Raw genomic sequence first — 17090 nt, 5'->3', positions numbered from 1 at the left:
AAAATGTATAAAGAAAAGGTGAACATTTCTCTCTTTGAGAGGTAAACTGCATTAGACAAGTCCCGTGCAAGTTCGACTGAGAAAGCATGCGGTTGGGTTTCAAACTTGAGACTCCCCATTTGGCAGATCCCTGCTCAACCAACTCGACTACTCTTGCGGGTTTTTTGGCGTTTATTTAACTTATATTCAATGATTTTATACAAATAACTTTTAAACTATAATATATTTTAACCTATTTAGTTTGGTGTCATAACTGTTTCTTTTCTTTTTTTACATTATGTTTTGTTATGCTTTCTATTGTATTTTGTGATGATTTCCTTATTTCTGTTAATTCTTATATGACCTTCTTTGAAATGCCTTTTCTTGAGTCGATGATCTATCGGAAACAACCTCTCTATCTCTCCAGGTAGGGTTAAGGTCTGGGGACACTCTACCCTCCGCAGACCCTATTTTGTGAGAATATACTGGGTATGTTGTTGTAATTCACTTAATTATTAAGGATGGTAATTACCTGTAATTATCTTTTAGTTAGTCTGAAAATTATTTTGCAATATTATTAAACTCTCTTAAAATAACATCGTCCTCACTGTACACAAGCTGTTGATCACTAGCGGTATTGTAATTAATTTTCCACGCAGAGCAGTCATAATTCAATTATCAGCAGTTACACTTTAGGCATTGCTGTTTGCAACTAATATGCCTTTGTCCCTTGTCTCTGTCTTCTCATTATATTTTCACTGCTGTCAACAGTCGAATTAATTATATCTTAGTTTAGCTAGGAAACTCATTAAATATGCATAAATATTTAATTGCGAAAGTAATGACTAAAACTAGCTATAAGATTGTTTTTAATTTCAAATTCAAAACTCATACACTTCAAATCTTAGTTGAGCTCAGAAAGAAGAGTGAAGGAACATCCACACGTCGTAGTACGGGTATGTTGTACACATAGCGAAAGGAGACCTTTCGAATTCTTTTCCTATTTTTTTTTTTTTTTTTGGCCCAAGAAAAAATGGGAATAGTTGAAAAGGCACAGCCTGAGAAAAGGTTGAAAGAAGAAAAGAATCATCAAACCTATAGTACTATCTTGAGCCATGAACTCTCTTGGAAGAAGAAAGTCATGACCAAACAAACTAATACCATAATTAAACCTGCCCTTATTGAAGAAAACACCCCTAGTAAAAGAGTGGTGCACAAAGTATCCCGTGTTAGCAGGTGGTGAAATTAATTAATCATCTGATATGAGAGTTATGTTAAAGAGATGATGACAGAAGAAGGATCATCAAGTTACAGGAGGTGCCAAGACTGTGGAAATCAAGCAAAGAAAGATTGTCCATATTTAAGATGCCGAACTTGCTGTAAAAGCCGAGGGTATCAGTGTCAAACTCATGTCAAAAGCACTTGGATCCCTCTCTCTGCAAGGCGTCCAAGGCACCATCAGATTTCCAGTACTATTCAACAACAGCAACCAAACCCCAAAAGATACAGAGAAAATCAAAATCCTCCTGCACTATTAGCAGGTACTTCATACATCTCTACTGTTGTCCTCACATATAATCTTTGATTACATGGTACAAAGAGATCTAGTCAGCATTGGAATTTGCTTACCTTTAAAGTGTACTAGTATTTCACCGTGAAGACACCATCAAACCCTAGCTACTATTTACTGCTATAGCTAATGATACCTATTCTCACTTACTGTTTTCAATTATTTAACTCATGTTATATGCTCAACTTAGATGGATGAACCACACTACTTACACCCTCAACCCAGCAAAAGGCCAGAAAATAAAGTATTACTTTAATTCTTAAGATTATAATTAACTTCTATACACTTACAGTAAAAGAATTTCGTACACATCAGATTATCTAAAAGTAGTTACATGTAACGATTCATAAAAAGTGGGATTAGTAACATGAAAAATATAGCAGGTAACCTGCTACAGCAATTAAAAATACCGACCATAGTGAAAAAATTCATTACTCTATCAATTGTCAATATATAAAAGTTATATTTCCTTTTACAGTCAAATCTCGTTATAACGGCATCGTTTGTCTGGATGTATTTTGGCTGCTATAACAAGATGCTATTATAAGGAAAATATAATATAACATAATACTCCTATGGAATTCGGTTTCATAGAAAACTAGGCCTTATAGTAAAAGTTGTTCTAAAGGATGACTGATATAAAAAAGTTTGACTGCACTTATTTTTGTTACGTTATAACTGTAGGTGGAGAAGAAGAAGAACTTCCAGCAGAAGTGAGTTTACCGGCAGTATTTCGGTGTGTCCGAGTAAGTTCAGTAGACAATGTGGGGGATCAATATGCCTATCAGACTTCAGTGAACATAGCTGGACATGCTTTTAAAGGGATACTATATGATCAAGGCCTTGATCAAAGTCATTACAACAACATGGCTAACGAAAGTTCCTCAAGTGGTTTACATCACCAGCAAGTTACAACAAATTTAATACCACCCTCAAATTCTTACCCTAGTCCTTTTAGTAATTTCATGCCTGGTACGCAATTTTTTCAATACCCAAAATCATCCTGAAACAAAGATTTCTGCTAGTCTATGCTGCTCGAATTCTTCAAAAATGTCGTCGGGTATATTTAATCCTCCAAAAGTATTAATTTTGAAGGTGACACGAGTAGGATTCGAGCAACATATTGCTAGCTAATTCTTATATCTCTAGCTATCTTGTTATGTGCATTGCAAGTGTTAAAAGTAAAATAATACACATTGAACAAAGGGAAAGGAAGCAAAGTCAAAATTAATGAGATACTAAGTATATATTTTGAGAGGGAAAGGGAGTAGTTGTATTTTTTTGGAATTCCAATGAAGAATTATTTGCCTTTGGTCTGCAAATTAAATATGATGCCGTGTTTGCATATGTCTCTGCAGTTTGTCTTTTTCATGAATTTCTCTCTGCATCATTGTGTTTAGGGAATTAATTATGTCTGATTTATTGGTTGTTTATGAACTCCAAAGCCGCTTTTCTCCCCATTATCCGTTTCTTTGCCGGCTAAGTATTGTCAGAGTTAAATTACTACTTATATTTCGACAGTACAAACTTTTTTGTCACCACAAATATAATTTGCTTTTTATAGTAGGTCAATTATTAAGTTTTGCATATTACTACGTAATATATATTCGATGCAAAAAATTACCATAGTTTTTAGCGCATAACTTCAATTTAAGTTTAATAGTACATCCTAATAGAGGATAACCATTATGTTCAAAAAAATAATCAACCTGGATATTATGAAACGGATCTTGAAAAGCTTCAATATAAGCAGGAAGAGTTTGGAGATCTTCCATATGTATAGCTTGCAGGACTTTAAATCCAAATATAATCCTTACAATGCATTATTTATGATATTAATTTTTGAGTAATTTGATAGTTTAATTTTTTTTATATATTGTAAGTTTAATACTAATATGTTAGTTAAACTCAATGCCATGCGTCCATTTGAATTGACAAAAGCACTTTAGAGGATAACTCTTGGGCCATATTTTAATCGTATTTTGTGTGTGCTACTGGAAAAGCGAACGTGTTAAGCTCTCTTTCTCGAGCTTCATTCGGTTCAGAATCCAAAGACAAACAAGGAAATCATGCAAGAAAATGTAGGCAGTCATAATTAGTACTGATCACTAAACTTGTCCCCTTCTTGTACGTAGAAAGTTCAACATATTTCTAATCCATTCCTCTAACAGCCTTTCAAATCTCAGCGTTTGTTTATGTTTTTATAGCAAATGTGCAGAGTTTACAGAATTACAGAAAAAGGATTAAATATAGTTATTTTGTACAGGTGTCAAAAGTATTTTTTTCATTGTAAAATAATTGAGCAGGTGTCACTGTCCTTTTTGATATTTTAATGCATGTGCCTATCTTATTTGTTAAGGTTCACTAAGTTGTTACTTTCTTAAGCACCTCCGTGATGTATATTAGGTCCTTTAGGTTGCATCTGAATTTAGATCATTTTCCCTGTGCAAGTAGAGAAGATGAATGTCCCCATTTAATTTTATGGTTATGATCATGAGCTAAAATATTTATATCCAACATAACAACTCTTAATCACTTGTACAATGCTATCCCAGCCCAAGGTCCAGTATCCTATTATATACCCACCGATTATTTGGAATTTGCCGTATAGAAAGGATTTAACTTATACTCACTCTAGTATTTAGTGGACCATCATTTTGATTTAACCTATAGTATTGTAGGTAATTTACTTTGTTTTTCAGGTTATTTTCTTAATATCAAGATAATACGTGCAGACACATTACGGGCACGTTTCTCCAGTTATGAATTTCAATTATTATGCACAGTTACTTGTAGTAATTTTTCAAATGACTTGATAGTATAAAAATTATTTCGTGTTCAGTTGCCAGTTTATAGAAGTTACACACATATATACTGATTTAGAAAGCCTTTGCTAATAATTAGTAGGCGTTTGGCCATCAATTTTCAAACCATGGTTTCAAACCAGCGTTTGGTCATCAATTTTCAGTCATGGTTTGAAACCTAGTTTGAAACCATGGTTTTTAACCTTCATCCAAAAGCATGGTTTGGGGTTTGAAACCATGGTTGCAACTTTTTTAAATACAAAATTTAACCCATAAGTTAATATTTTGTAAAAAAAAAGACCCATAAGTTGGTAAATATTTTTAACAATTACCCCCATCAATCATTTACTAATCTCATTAACTTTCACCAACCTTTATTTATGTCTACCAACCTTTAATTTATGTGGGAAGATTATATTAACACTACAAGAAAGTATAGAAATCGCAATAAAAAAATTTATATTTGAAAACAACTTAGTTTTATCATTGGCAAATGATTTTTTTTGTTGCCAAAGAATTTAATTTTGTTGCCATAGTATTGATTATTGTTGCAAAAAGTATTTTTGGCAACAAAAAAAAGAAGTTGTTGCACATTGTTGCAATAATAGCCGTTGGGAAAAGTTCATGCAACAAAATATTTTTTTTTGTTGGCAAAAGTACTTTTTGCAACAATAATCAATTTATGGCAACGAAAAAAAATTTGTTGCCAAATATATTTTTTCTTGTAGTGTAAATAGTAGTTACATTACTATTCATGTTAAATTTTCGATTTTATTGAAGTAAAGTTTGACTAATTGATGTTGCATTTTTTAGAAAAGCTTTCTAGTAGTGTACTAATTTTGTTATAAATTATGATTTGCTCATTTGGTAAGATTGTATAAGAATTGAGAATGTTTTGATAGTTTTCACAATTTGTGGGGTTTTTATGTCTATAAGAGAAAATATAACTTAAAATATCCAAATTACATGTCCAAACATGATTTGAAACTATGGTTTGAAACCAGGTTTCAAACCATGTCCAAACGGGGCCTAATGTTGAAATTGATGATTGCAGCACTTGGGTAAATCATGGCGAAGACATGAAAAGAGAATCCTTGATTATTATAATTAAGATAATTAGACCTCAGATAAATAAATATTTTGAAGAGAAAAGATTGGGTAATGGGCATCTTCTGATTTTGTAGATTATAATGGCTAGAAGCTGAAAAGCAACTACGTGCGATCACATAACCTTTTATGCTAAAGAGCAATTCACATTAGCCAAACGAAATGATTGATACGGCAACCAATTGGAATATAATAAAAAATTTAAAACAGGTACTACTAATAAATTAAGCCAACAACTTCATGCACTAATAGTGTAAAAAAAATCTATACTTTCAGTTTTAGTTAATTAGTTATAGTAGGTTACTTATCTTGCCTTTCTTAATTAGGTTACTAATTATTTTATTATTATGGACAATTACCCTTTAGCTATTTTTTAGATGATTCGATAGTGTGTAAATTTTACTCTTTCAATGTGTAGAAGCTAACTCTATTGTATACATAACCCAAAGGTCTTGTGTAGTTGTACATAGATGAATCCTTTGAAGTTCATTCTCAGAGTGCATTTTCACTCACGCCTAGTTAGCTTTTAGATGACACTTCCATTTAGTTCTTTACCAAAAAATAAAATAAAATTATCATGATGAGCAGCAAACTTTTTTTGGAAGGGGAACCAATCTAGCTTTATTCCAAACAGATGGAGACGTTTCTTTAATTATATAAATATATAATATGGAGTCATGGACATTAGAACTTTAATTTGGTAGGTAAATAAATAAATTTATAAATTAAATATACCTTAGGCACCAGACATTGAAGTGCTGTTTTTTAAAGGAATATATAGTATAAGTATCTGAAGATAGTTTATTAAGTGATGTTTGGGCTTATTGAGGAGACGATAAAATGCTTTTCTGAGGCTACAAACAATTGAGCACAAAAGAGAATCAGTACTTGTACGGAAGTTCATGCATGTGTTTGCTCTCTAATTTTAGCAATAAAAATGACAAAATTAATTAGGCCGTTATTCTGGGCTCTGCAATTTCAATGGACCAATATAATACTACCTTACTTTATAGAGAAATCCTCACCCTAGTGGAGTTAAAGAAAATGATTTATTTGTAATTCTCATTTACTTTTTCTTGAGCATTATATATTTGAGCTCCTTTTTGTTTTTGTTGAAAATATGGTAGTTTAGTAACTTGTAATGAAGTTTACAGAATATGCTGGAATTCGTTATTGAGATTACGTACCTCTATATGCATAACTAGTAAATTTGTCCGCGCTTCGTGCGGTTATATCAAGTCTTGTTGAATTTATACACTAATTTTTTTTCCGATAAGGAAAAAAAATAACACATGATAAGAACGAAAAGTAAAACAAATTGTACTGTCATCAACTGTGCCACAATTTGTGATATTGATTAGTGTTGCTGAATATACTCCACTTACAATAATATCCCGAGAGTATTTCGTCATGAAATATAGTACAATTTCTTTTTCATTTATATGTATATATAATAGTTCATTTGTTTGCGCTTCAATGAAATTAGTAAATTGCTCAGATCATATAATATAAAAGTATTAAACCCTAATAAAATATGGATGTGTACATCTCTAAATATTAAAAAAAAAAAAAAATACATATATATTTCAGGAGCCAATGAAACTAAGTAGAGGTATTAGTATCTGCTCATATACATACGACACTCATTCATGAAATCAAACTCATTAATATTCAAAAATTAATTGGAGAACCAAATAGACATTATAAAAGTATTAGATTTAAGTAAATTCCATACGTACACATGCAATAAAATTGTGAATAAAACCTAACTCCTTTAGTTATCATATAAAAAGAATTTGTACTCAACAATTAAAATTCATGGGAGGAAGAGCAGCCAATGAGCCATACGTACAACACTAATGTGGAAATGGATATCACTCTGAGTTGATTTAGGTGTTTGACAACATGTGATCGGGCTTTAGTGCTGAAACATCTAATAAGTAGTTTAATCAATACATATGCGGGTGGATTATGATTTTTTAGAAGTGTGAGCATTTTGGCACATATTCTTTTTTTCTGTGAGTAACTTTTTATCTTCTTCTTGTAGGAAAATAAAAGTTGTCTTTTATGATGCTTAAAGCGTTCATGTGTTTCTTTCTTTGGCAATTAAACACAACTTAATATTTTAGTATCATGCAATTTGGGAATTAAACCTCAAAGCATCATAAAATCCAATTTTTATTTTTCTATAAGAAAAAGATGAAAAATTATTCACAAAAGAAAAGAATGTGCCAAAATGCTCACACTTCAAAAAAATCATAATCCACTAGCACATCATTTGCTTCTCTAAAAATCCATCATCTAAAATAGGAGGACAGAGGTTGACTGTCAAGATCGCAATGTTGTAGTCCCAACTCCCCTGAATTCATAAAATATAATTAAAGAGCATGATGCTACACAAAAAAAAAAAAAAAAAAACAAAAAAAAAAACAAAACAAAACAAAACAAAACAAAACAAAACTATGATCCTCTTTAATACAAACAAAATAAAAAATTGAATATCAGCAAGGTGAACAATACTTTCAAAGGTAAAAATACAGAAATATAGAACTTACAAAGTAATATTTTTTGTTGCACAAGATAAAATCAAGGAAACTTCCACAAATTTTCAACCAATATAGCAATAATGGCCAAAAAGCCCTTTAAGTCTCAAAAGCAAGTGAAAAGAAAAAGGAAAAAAAAAAAAAAACTAATCAACCATGAAGCTTCTTACCGTTGGGATTTCTTATAGTGATTCATTTCGCCTCCTGTGATTCCTTTACTGCCTTGGGTGCCAATTGAATTTTACGAATTGTTTGCATGAGTTATGAAATTGTTGTCTTATAATTTATAAAGACCTTTGCAATAGAACTAATAACAACCAAGTTAATGAGGCTTTTAATTTTTCAATTGAGGCATACAACGGTTAACTTTTAGTTAGTGGTGGTTTTTGGCCTTCTAAATATTAAATTGAATTGAATCAAAACAATAAGGGAAATTGCAATTAAGGGGAACGACCGTACGTTGTTTATTGATAGTGACTTTTGGAATTCTACGGATTAAATTGAGTTGAATGGAAAAAAGAAGAGAAAATGGCAAAAAAAGAATCGGAAGAGTAGGGTATTAATTATTGAGCCATTTAATTAATGTTGTTACAATAAGATACATAAAAATAGGAGGAAAAACATAAAAAATTAGGAAAAAGTTCAAAAAAGGAGAAAAAAGATAAATACCAATGGAGGCCATAGAGAGCTGCCACATCACCTTGTTTATCTTTCCTTTATTATATATATATATATATATATATATATATATATATATATATATATATATATATATATATATATATATACCGTAAATTAAGTACTGTTCTTCCATGTGTTATCTCAAAATAAATCAAAATACAAATTAATTAATGTTATCGTGTAATAATTTCATGGATGTAGATGTTTCCACATTTTCTGGTAATTCCAATAATCAAAATCTCATCTTTATCTAAGTCCCAACTGTGCTTAATAATGAGATACAACTTCGTCATGGACTCAGCAATCAGTACAGAGAGACTAAATTATAAGATTCTCTGGACTAAGTTTCTAATGTTAGTAACTGATAGGCTTCATAAATATGGTATACTAGGCGTTTAACAATTATAGTACCTTTAGCATCAACGAATGTGGTGGATAAATGTAATGTGATCTCTCCACTCTTGTTCGAGCTCTGGAAATGGAGAAATTTTTGGTAGCAAGTGCCCTTAAATGTTCCCCTACACGGACCGAATTTGGAAAAAATTTAGTTAATTTGTGGGTTATGGGTAATAGATGTTAATTTTCAAAAAGATTCACCATGCTGTTGGGGGTTAGGACTGAAACAACCTAAGAAAATGGCCTTATAAATTGGGACAACTTATAATGGCATTTGTTATTGCAGAAGAGATTTATTAATTTCTCAAGAGCTCATGAATCTGCTCTGAGATGTCCAAGAAGGTTGTATATGTATAGGGTAAAATCTGACAGTACACGTGGCAAGAGATGGTGCTTGCATGTGGCAGGCAGAGACGCTTAGGAAGCAATTTGTTCAAGAACCCAGAAGAGACCGTTCCTTGCGTATCCATAGCATTGAATCCGAAGCAATTTCCACGGAGCAGTTATGTGCTTCATGTGTTACATATCATGTCTAGATATGCAGCCAAATGTTACGTTCTTGCAATTATCAGCATTTATTGATCATTATTACCCATAATGAGGGAGCCATTCACAGACTTCTATTGGAGAATTTGTACGTATAAAAGGAGTCTAATCTCAATGTTAGAGGGCATCCAATTGTATCTTAACATTTACACTTTACGCATTCTAGCAAATCATCTTACAATTTACTATTTTTTGTACGGGATCTATATTATTCAAGACTGAGAATTCAACTGGAGTCATCTTCACTGAGAGATTCCCCCGAGCTCATACAGCGCAGGATCAATTTATATATTATCATTTTATATTTATTTGATTTCACTTCTTCTTCTTCTTCTTCTTCTTCTTCTTCTTCTTCTTCTTCTTCTTCTTCAAATTGAATTGCCTCCATTGATCATTGATTTGTGCAAAAAGTACATTTTTGAGTTTGGCATCCCAAACTTTTACATGATCATTGGAAAAGAGCCAATATAGAATTGATCTCCTAAGTAACACCAAAAATGGTCCAATTAAGAACAAGCTGCTTAGCTGGACACTAACTATGCTTAACAGTCTAGGGAGGGTCATATACAATATTGGAAGGTCTTCTAGGTTTATTTCTGAAAGAAGGCATATCCCATTTGTCCATGTTAGTGAGACCTCTGACTTGCTGTGGCATAGTAGAGAATGAGTCGAATACATGGATCCCTCCTAGTTCATGACTTAGAGATGCTAATTTATCTGCTGGTTTATTTGCCTCTCTAAAATAATGACGTATAGAATCCATGTTCTTCAACTAACTTCTGAGACTTTTGAATCATGTCTGAGATTCTCCAAGGAGGTTTTCATTCTCTGTTAATGCATGTGGCCAATAGTAAGGAGTCTGTTTCACCCTAGACCATGGAAAAATCATTGTCAACACACCATTTAAGACCATAGACAAGAGCAGCTGCTTCTGCCATGTTGCTAGAGCTAAGTACCAAGTTAATAGGGAAGGCCAAACTGGTGTTTCCTAAGCAGTTTATGACTATACCACCTCCTCCACACACCCCTTGTAAGAAACTACCATCAGTGTTGAGCTTGATAGCCAAATCCGGGGGTTTGGTCCATTTGATCATAGTGATGCTTCTATGTTGGATATCAGCTTCAAATATGTGATGTAGGCTTCTCCAGTTTTAATCTATTCTTGCTCTACCAAACTGTTTTTTGGTTATCTGCACAATAGTTGGTTATCTGCACAATAGTAAACAGAATGTTAGTCTTGACCTTGTACACAGAAGGTTTAATAGTTTCAAATTTGTTAGCACATCTTACTCTCCAGATTTCCCAACAGATGATTGGAGGGAGACCTTGAATGATAAAAGTAGCAATGGGTTTTTTGGTCCGAGTGTTCCACCAGTTAAGGATAAGAATCCTAAGGGTGTTATTAGTTAGTCTCACACCAAAAGGCTTAGCAATCTCACTTCACACCATTGTAGCAAAGTTTCCCTGACAGAAAAGATGGTCCACTGTCTTTAGAGTGGTATTATCAGTATTAACAGGACAGCAGTGGCACCCAGGGGTGATATTGATCCCGAACTTGGCAACTTTATCATCAATTGAGAGCCTGTTGTAGATGGCTCTCCAGGTAATAAATGTCATCTTGAAAGGGATATTTTTGTTTCATATCTTACTGGTGGCATAGTTAGGAGCTCTTTTGTGCCTAATGTTGTTCCAAGCAGAGTGGACAGTGAACTGCCTATTGTTAGAATTAGTCCAAATAGCTTTATCATTAATGTGGTTGCTCAAAGAAATCTCAAGATTGATGATCTTATTTTTCAAATCATTAGGAGGTTGAAAATGAAGATTGTTCCAGACCTACACTCCATTAACATACACAGAGTTGAGCTTAGTAATGATCTGATCTTCAACATTAGGACAAAACAAGTAAAGTGGTCCTAAATTGGACCAGTTATCAAACCAAAATAAAACCTCTCCTCTACCAATCTTCTAGAAAATATGATGTTCAGTATGCAATTTAGCCTCACAAATGATCTTCCAACCCTGAGAATTCCCAACAGTCCATTGCACTATGGAAGGGTACTGATTTTGAAGATACATGGCCCTCATGAATTCACTCCATAAAGAGTTATTATTTCTCAAATTCCACCACTGTTTAGCTTTGAAGGCTAAGAATATATCAGAGATTTTTCTGAAGTTTGCTCCACCTTCATCATATGGGTAGCTAAGGTTTTCCTAGGTAACCCAGTGATGCTTACTACCATTTTCATTCTTAGACTAGAAGAAGCGGCTATGATTTTTTCAATAAGTTCCAAGGTGCCTTCGGGGGGGGGGGGGGGGGGGGGGTAACAACACTAAAAAGATGAGAAGGGAGAGCAAGCAGGACATGTTTAATTAAAGTGGCCCTCCCTCCAGTGGAAGGAAATTTGGTATGCCATCCTCTAATCCTATTAGTGACTTTATTGACAATGTCAGAATAGTAGGACATGCAATGCCATCCTCCAATCCTATTAGTGACTTTATTGATAATGTCAGAATAGTAGGACAACTTCTTTTTCCCTGTGATCAAAGGTGTCACGACCCGACTAGGGCCATGACGGGTACCCGGGGCTACCCACCGAGCACCACACATTCTATTACTCATCCTGCTTTCATCCATGTTTCTTATGCTCATAATCATAGAAAACTATTTCATTTGAAACATATTCACTTGATAAACATGAGCCCTTTTGGCTATATATATATATATATATGCATATACATTTGATAAGAAATCGTGAGACCATACTACCCATAACTGCGTATCTACGAGCCTCTACTAGAGTACTAGACATTGAGACGGGACAGGACCCCGTCATGCCCAAAACATACACATACATACTATATATATATATATATATATATATACCAAAAGAATCAATCAATGGCACCTCCGGGAGAATGGAGTGCTCTCAACTCAGCTAATAGCTCCTACGAGTTTGGATTGCCTCCCTATCACCTGTGGGCATGAACACAGCGTCCAAAGAAAACGGACGTCAGTACGAACATTGTACTGAGTATGTAAGGCATGAATGAAATGAACATAATAGGGAAATCATAAGGCATAAGAGGAAGACATAACCTGCGTACTCTTTAAGAGGATACATTTTATACATATATCATACATAAGCATATCATATGAGTTACCATAGCGTATACATCATCATATCATACATACATCATCATCGTTAACCCGCGTCCGGGTAACCATCATATGCGACCCACTAGTGGTGGTTATGTCCCACTTTCTAGGCACGGTGTACTCCTACGTGACCAGGCTAGTGGTGATCGTGTCCGGCCTTCTAGGCGCGGTGGAATCATAGCAGCCCGCCTTAGCGGTGACATGTCCGGCCATTTAGGCACGGTGGAATCACAAGCAGCCCGCCTCCGCGGTGACATGTCCGGCCAATTAGGCACGGTGGAATCACATTATCGTACATATCATAGACTTATCATCATTATACATTTATCATCAAAATGTACATTAGAACTTGAAGGTAACTATAGCTATGTCGGGGTGACATAAGGTCGTAACCCCCGATTACGTTATGGAGTGATCATAGTCGTTATATCTCACCTTGGAGGGACTAATCATTTAAGGTGAATGCACATAAGGAAAACATCAATGAATCGTGGTTAACATCAATAGCTTTGCAGGAACGTCATATCATGAACTCTAGAATCTTTAGACTTAAGCTCATCGTCATCATTATCGTATTCGTAAAGTATCTCTTATCTCATATGGCTATTCATGAACATAGACTCTTAGTTTTCTTGAAGATAGGAGATTCATGAAGAAGGAGGAAATTCATGCCATGAGATTCATGCCTTAGAAAGGAAGGTTTAGCCTTACATACCTTTGTCGTTTAACTATTCTATTGCTTGCTCATTCTCCTTTAATGCACACGTTCCACCTTCAAGAGAATTCGTATCGACATTAGCTAAACAATTATAAGAACATGCTTACTAAAGCTAAAGAGAATTGGGCAGCATTTCCTTTGTTTATAATACTTTCCTCATATCACATATCAACTCCCAATCATCTATAACAACAATCACCATATCATAAACAACAATCATCATTCATTCACATTATCCACATTTCACAATTTCACTTCAATTCTCCATAACCATGATCAAAGTTCACTATCGTGTTCTTTCACATATAATACTTATTCCATGTTCTAAATGTCATTCGTAACCTACTTACAATCACAACATATCCATATTTATGATTCATTCCAACTACTACTCCACAATGACACTATTCCCACATTTATGATCCATTTTCTATAGTCTTCTATAATCCAAGTGTTTCAACTTCTCAAGACCTTAAACAACATGAGAATACCATAAAACTTACCTTAGATAGTTTAGGAACAAGCCTTGAGTGGAATACTCTCTTTGCACCCAAAACCCTAGTTCACTTCCTTTGAAATTTCTTGGCTTGGATGAACTTTGATGTGTTTCATACACTTGGTTCACTTGAATTCTTGATATTGATCTTTGATTTCCTTTTTTTTCTTGTAGATGAATAATATGGAACCTTCTAGAGGTCTTGAGAGAGATGAAGAAATGTGGAAAATGAAATTAATGAAGTGGGAACACATTTAGATAATTGGAACTTATTCAGCTCGTCGGGACTTCCACGGACACTTATACGGTCCGTGGAACATTGCACAGCCCGTATAAGTGGTCGTGGTTCACCACTGGGCAAACATCATTTCTGCTGGGTGTTATACGAACCCTTATACGGACCGTATAATGTTATACGGACCGTATAAGTCGGTCGTATAACTCCTTCTCCCTGAAATGATCTCCGTCGTTCGTTTGATCTCCAATCCGTATGGAACCTTCTTAACACTTGTTTAACACTTCATTAACAATCTAAGGGACATTATAACTCTTTCCCGAAGCATTATTAGAATGTCATGAACTCGATACCCATAAATCTTTCCCGACACGCAACATATAACTTGCTTTCCTTAACAACTTTCTTCCCTTACCTTAAATGTCTTTGAAATCTCGATTAGGGTCATCAAACGCTATTTCTTACTTATCAAAACATCGTATGCCTCATGCCCTTCGTTAGTCTATTCACTGTACGGTAACAGGAAATTTTCGAGGTGTAACAAAAGGGCATCCAAGGTATTTGATGGGGAATTCCTAATATTTCATTCTAGTGATTCGTTTCAGCCTGTTGATATTGATGAGACTAGATTTGGATTTAAGGGAGAAGATGCTCTTGTTTTTGTTGATCAGTTGTCTAGAAATTTGTTCATACCTGTTAAGAGTATCCATAATCAGTTCAATAGATCTTTTGCTATCATTGATAGTATCATCAGCAAAGGTTAAGTGATTGATTTTAGGACCATTGTTGCACATATAAAAGCCTTTGTAAGCAGGAATATCATGAAGCTTATTAAGCATTTGAGAGAGGAGTTCAGCACTTAGAATGAAAAGAGATGGGGAAAGAGGGTCTCCTTGTCTTAAACCTCTAGAAGACTTGAAGAAACCATGTCTCCCTTTATTCACAACCACAGAATACCAAATGTTAGAAATATAGTTATAAATAATATTACCCAATCCTCCGAGAAACCCAACCTCCTGAGATTAAGACGGAGAAAGGTCCAAGAGACCCTATCATAAGCTTTGGTCATGTCAAGCTTCATGATCACATTGCCTCCTCTGTTAGGTTTCTTTATGTCACTGATAATCTCTTGAATAAGTAGAATGATTTCAGTAATTTCTCTACCTTTAACAAAGCCACTCTAGTTTTGGGAGATAATTCTAGGAAGAATAGAGCTTAACCTATTATTAAGAAATTTAGCAATAATCTTAATAGAAACATTACAAAGGCTAATGGGTCTTAAATTTGAGAATGATTGGAGATGCTCAATTTTAGGAATAAGTACAAGACAAGTATGAGTATAGAATTTTGGAAGGATATCACCCGAGAAAAATGTTGTTATAGCTCTGTAAAGGTCTGGAGCAATAATATCCCAAGAACTTTGATAGAAAATCCACTAATGCCATCAGACCCTGGAGCACTGTCAGGATCAAGATCAAGTGAGAAAACACAGTCTTTGATTTCTTGAATGGAAGGTGTTGAGCTGATCCTGTCATTATCTTCTTCTATAATGCATCTTGGAAAGAGATTGATTGGGCTATAGTCAGGATTGCCATTATCTTGAGAGAAAAGGTTCTGGTAGTATCTAACAGCGCCTTCAGAATTATATCATTCCCTTCAAGCCATTGATCATGCTCATCCATAATTTTCCTTATGTTTATTTTTTTCCTTCTGTCTTTGATAATGTTGTGGAAGTAGGCAGTATTGGCATCCCCATCTTCTAGCCATTTTATTCTTGCTTTCTGTCTAAGAATGAAATCTTGGAGTTTTAGGAATCTAGTAAATTCAGCGCTGCTTTTGGAAAGTTCTCTTTTGTTCTCTTCAGTATTGTTGGTAACACTTTTTCTTCCAACACTCATCCTAGCTTCTAGTCTCTTGGGCTCTTCATAGATATCCCCAAAAGCTTCCCTAGACCAAGAACTCAGGGCTTTATAAGTTTTTTTGATCTTTTGGTGGAGGATGTACATAGGATTACCAAAAACTTCTTCATCCCAGATTTTCTGGACAGTTTCTTTGTACTCAGAGTGATTTGCCCAGATGTTCAAGAATCTAAAGTATTTGATAACTTGAGGGTTATCAATGTTCAATTTTACCAGGAGAGGGGCATTGATCTGAACAAGTTCTAGACAAATGGATAACTTGAGGGTTATCAATGTTCAAATTTATACAGGTTATATTTTTTCCTTAATTTGTCCCAACAAATTCCCCTTTCCTACCTATCATTAATAATAGAATTGATAATTTCCTTAATTTGTCCCTACAATTTCTCATTTCCTACCTATCATTAATAATATAATGAAGGAAATAATATTAAGTATACTTGACATAAACAATATACATATACCATATTACCATAAATACTAAACATGTACCTTTAAGTCGGCTTTTGAAGGTTTTTCCACCTTCCCTTTGAATTAAGCCTTTAAACATAGATAGTGTTAATATAACATATATTAAAAATAATATAGTATATACTACATATATGCATATATGTGCATCGATATACTATATTAATATAAGTTAAGCAAAGTGCATTGATATAGTATATAAGTTAAGTTAAGCATATAAATGCATCGATATACAATATTTTATGAAATACATTAATATAAAAATACCTCTATTTATATTTTAGGAATGTAAAAAGTTGTATTTATGTAATTAAAAAGTTCAAATTTTGAATAAGTTGTATTTGAGTAATTTTTTTAAAGTAGTTGTAATCTTTTTAATTACCATTTTAAAAAAGTTGTATTTGTGTGATTTTCCCTTGATAAGAGTTGGGCGAGTTGGGTTATGCACTATTGTTTAGCTCATCATGACTT

General features: G+C 33.8%; 1 protein-coding gene across 1 annotated transcript; it reads left to right on the top strand.

The window, feature by feature from the left end:
• Positions 1-830: 830 nt before the first annotated feature.
• On the top strand, positions 831-2759 carry LOC132049922 (protein SHI RELATED SEQUENCE 3-like). The gene is made up of 2 exons (XM_059440902.1): positions 831-1520; positions 2234-2759. The coding sequence occupies exons 1-2, from the start codon at positions 1262-1264 to the stop codon at positions 2554-2556; spliced, it is 582 nt and encodes a 193-aa protein (XP_059296885.1). The 5' UTR covers positions 831-1261; the 3' UTR covers positions 2557-2759.
• The last annotated feature ends 14331 nt before the right edge of the window (positions 2760-17090 follow it).

This window comes from Lycium ferocissimum, chromosome 3 (assembly GCF_029784015.1).
Source record: "Lycium ferocissimum isolate CSIRO_LF1 chromosome 3, AGI_CSIRO_Lferr_CH_V1, whole genome shotgun sequence".
Classification (NCBI taxonomy): Eukaryota; Viridiplantae; Streptophyta; class Magnoliopsida; order Solanales; family Solanaceae; genus Lycium; species Lycium ferocissimum.
The sequence above is the reverse complement of the archived record's forward strand: the minus strand, read 5'-3'. Positions and strand labels throughout refer to the sequence as shown.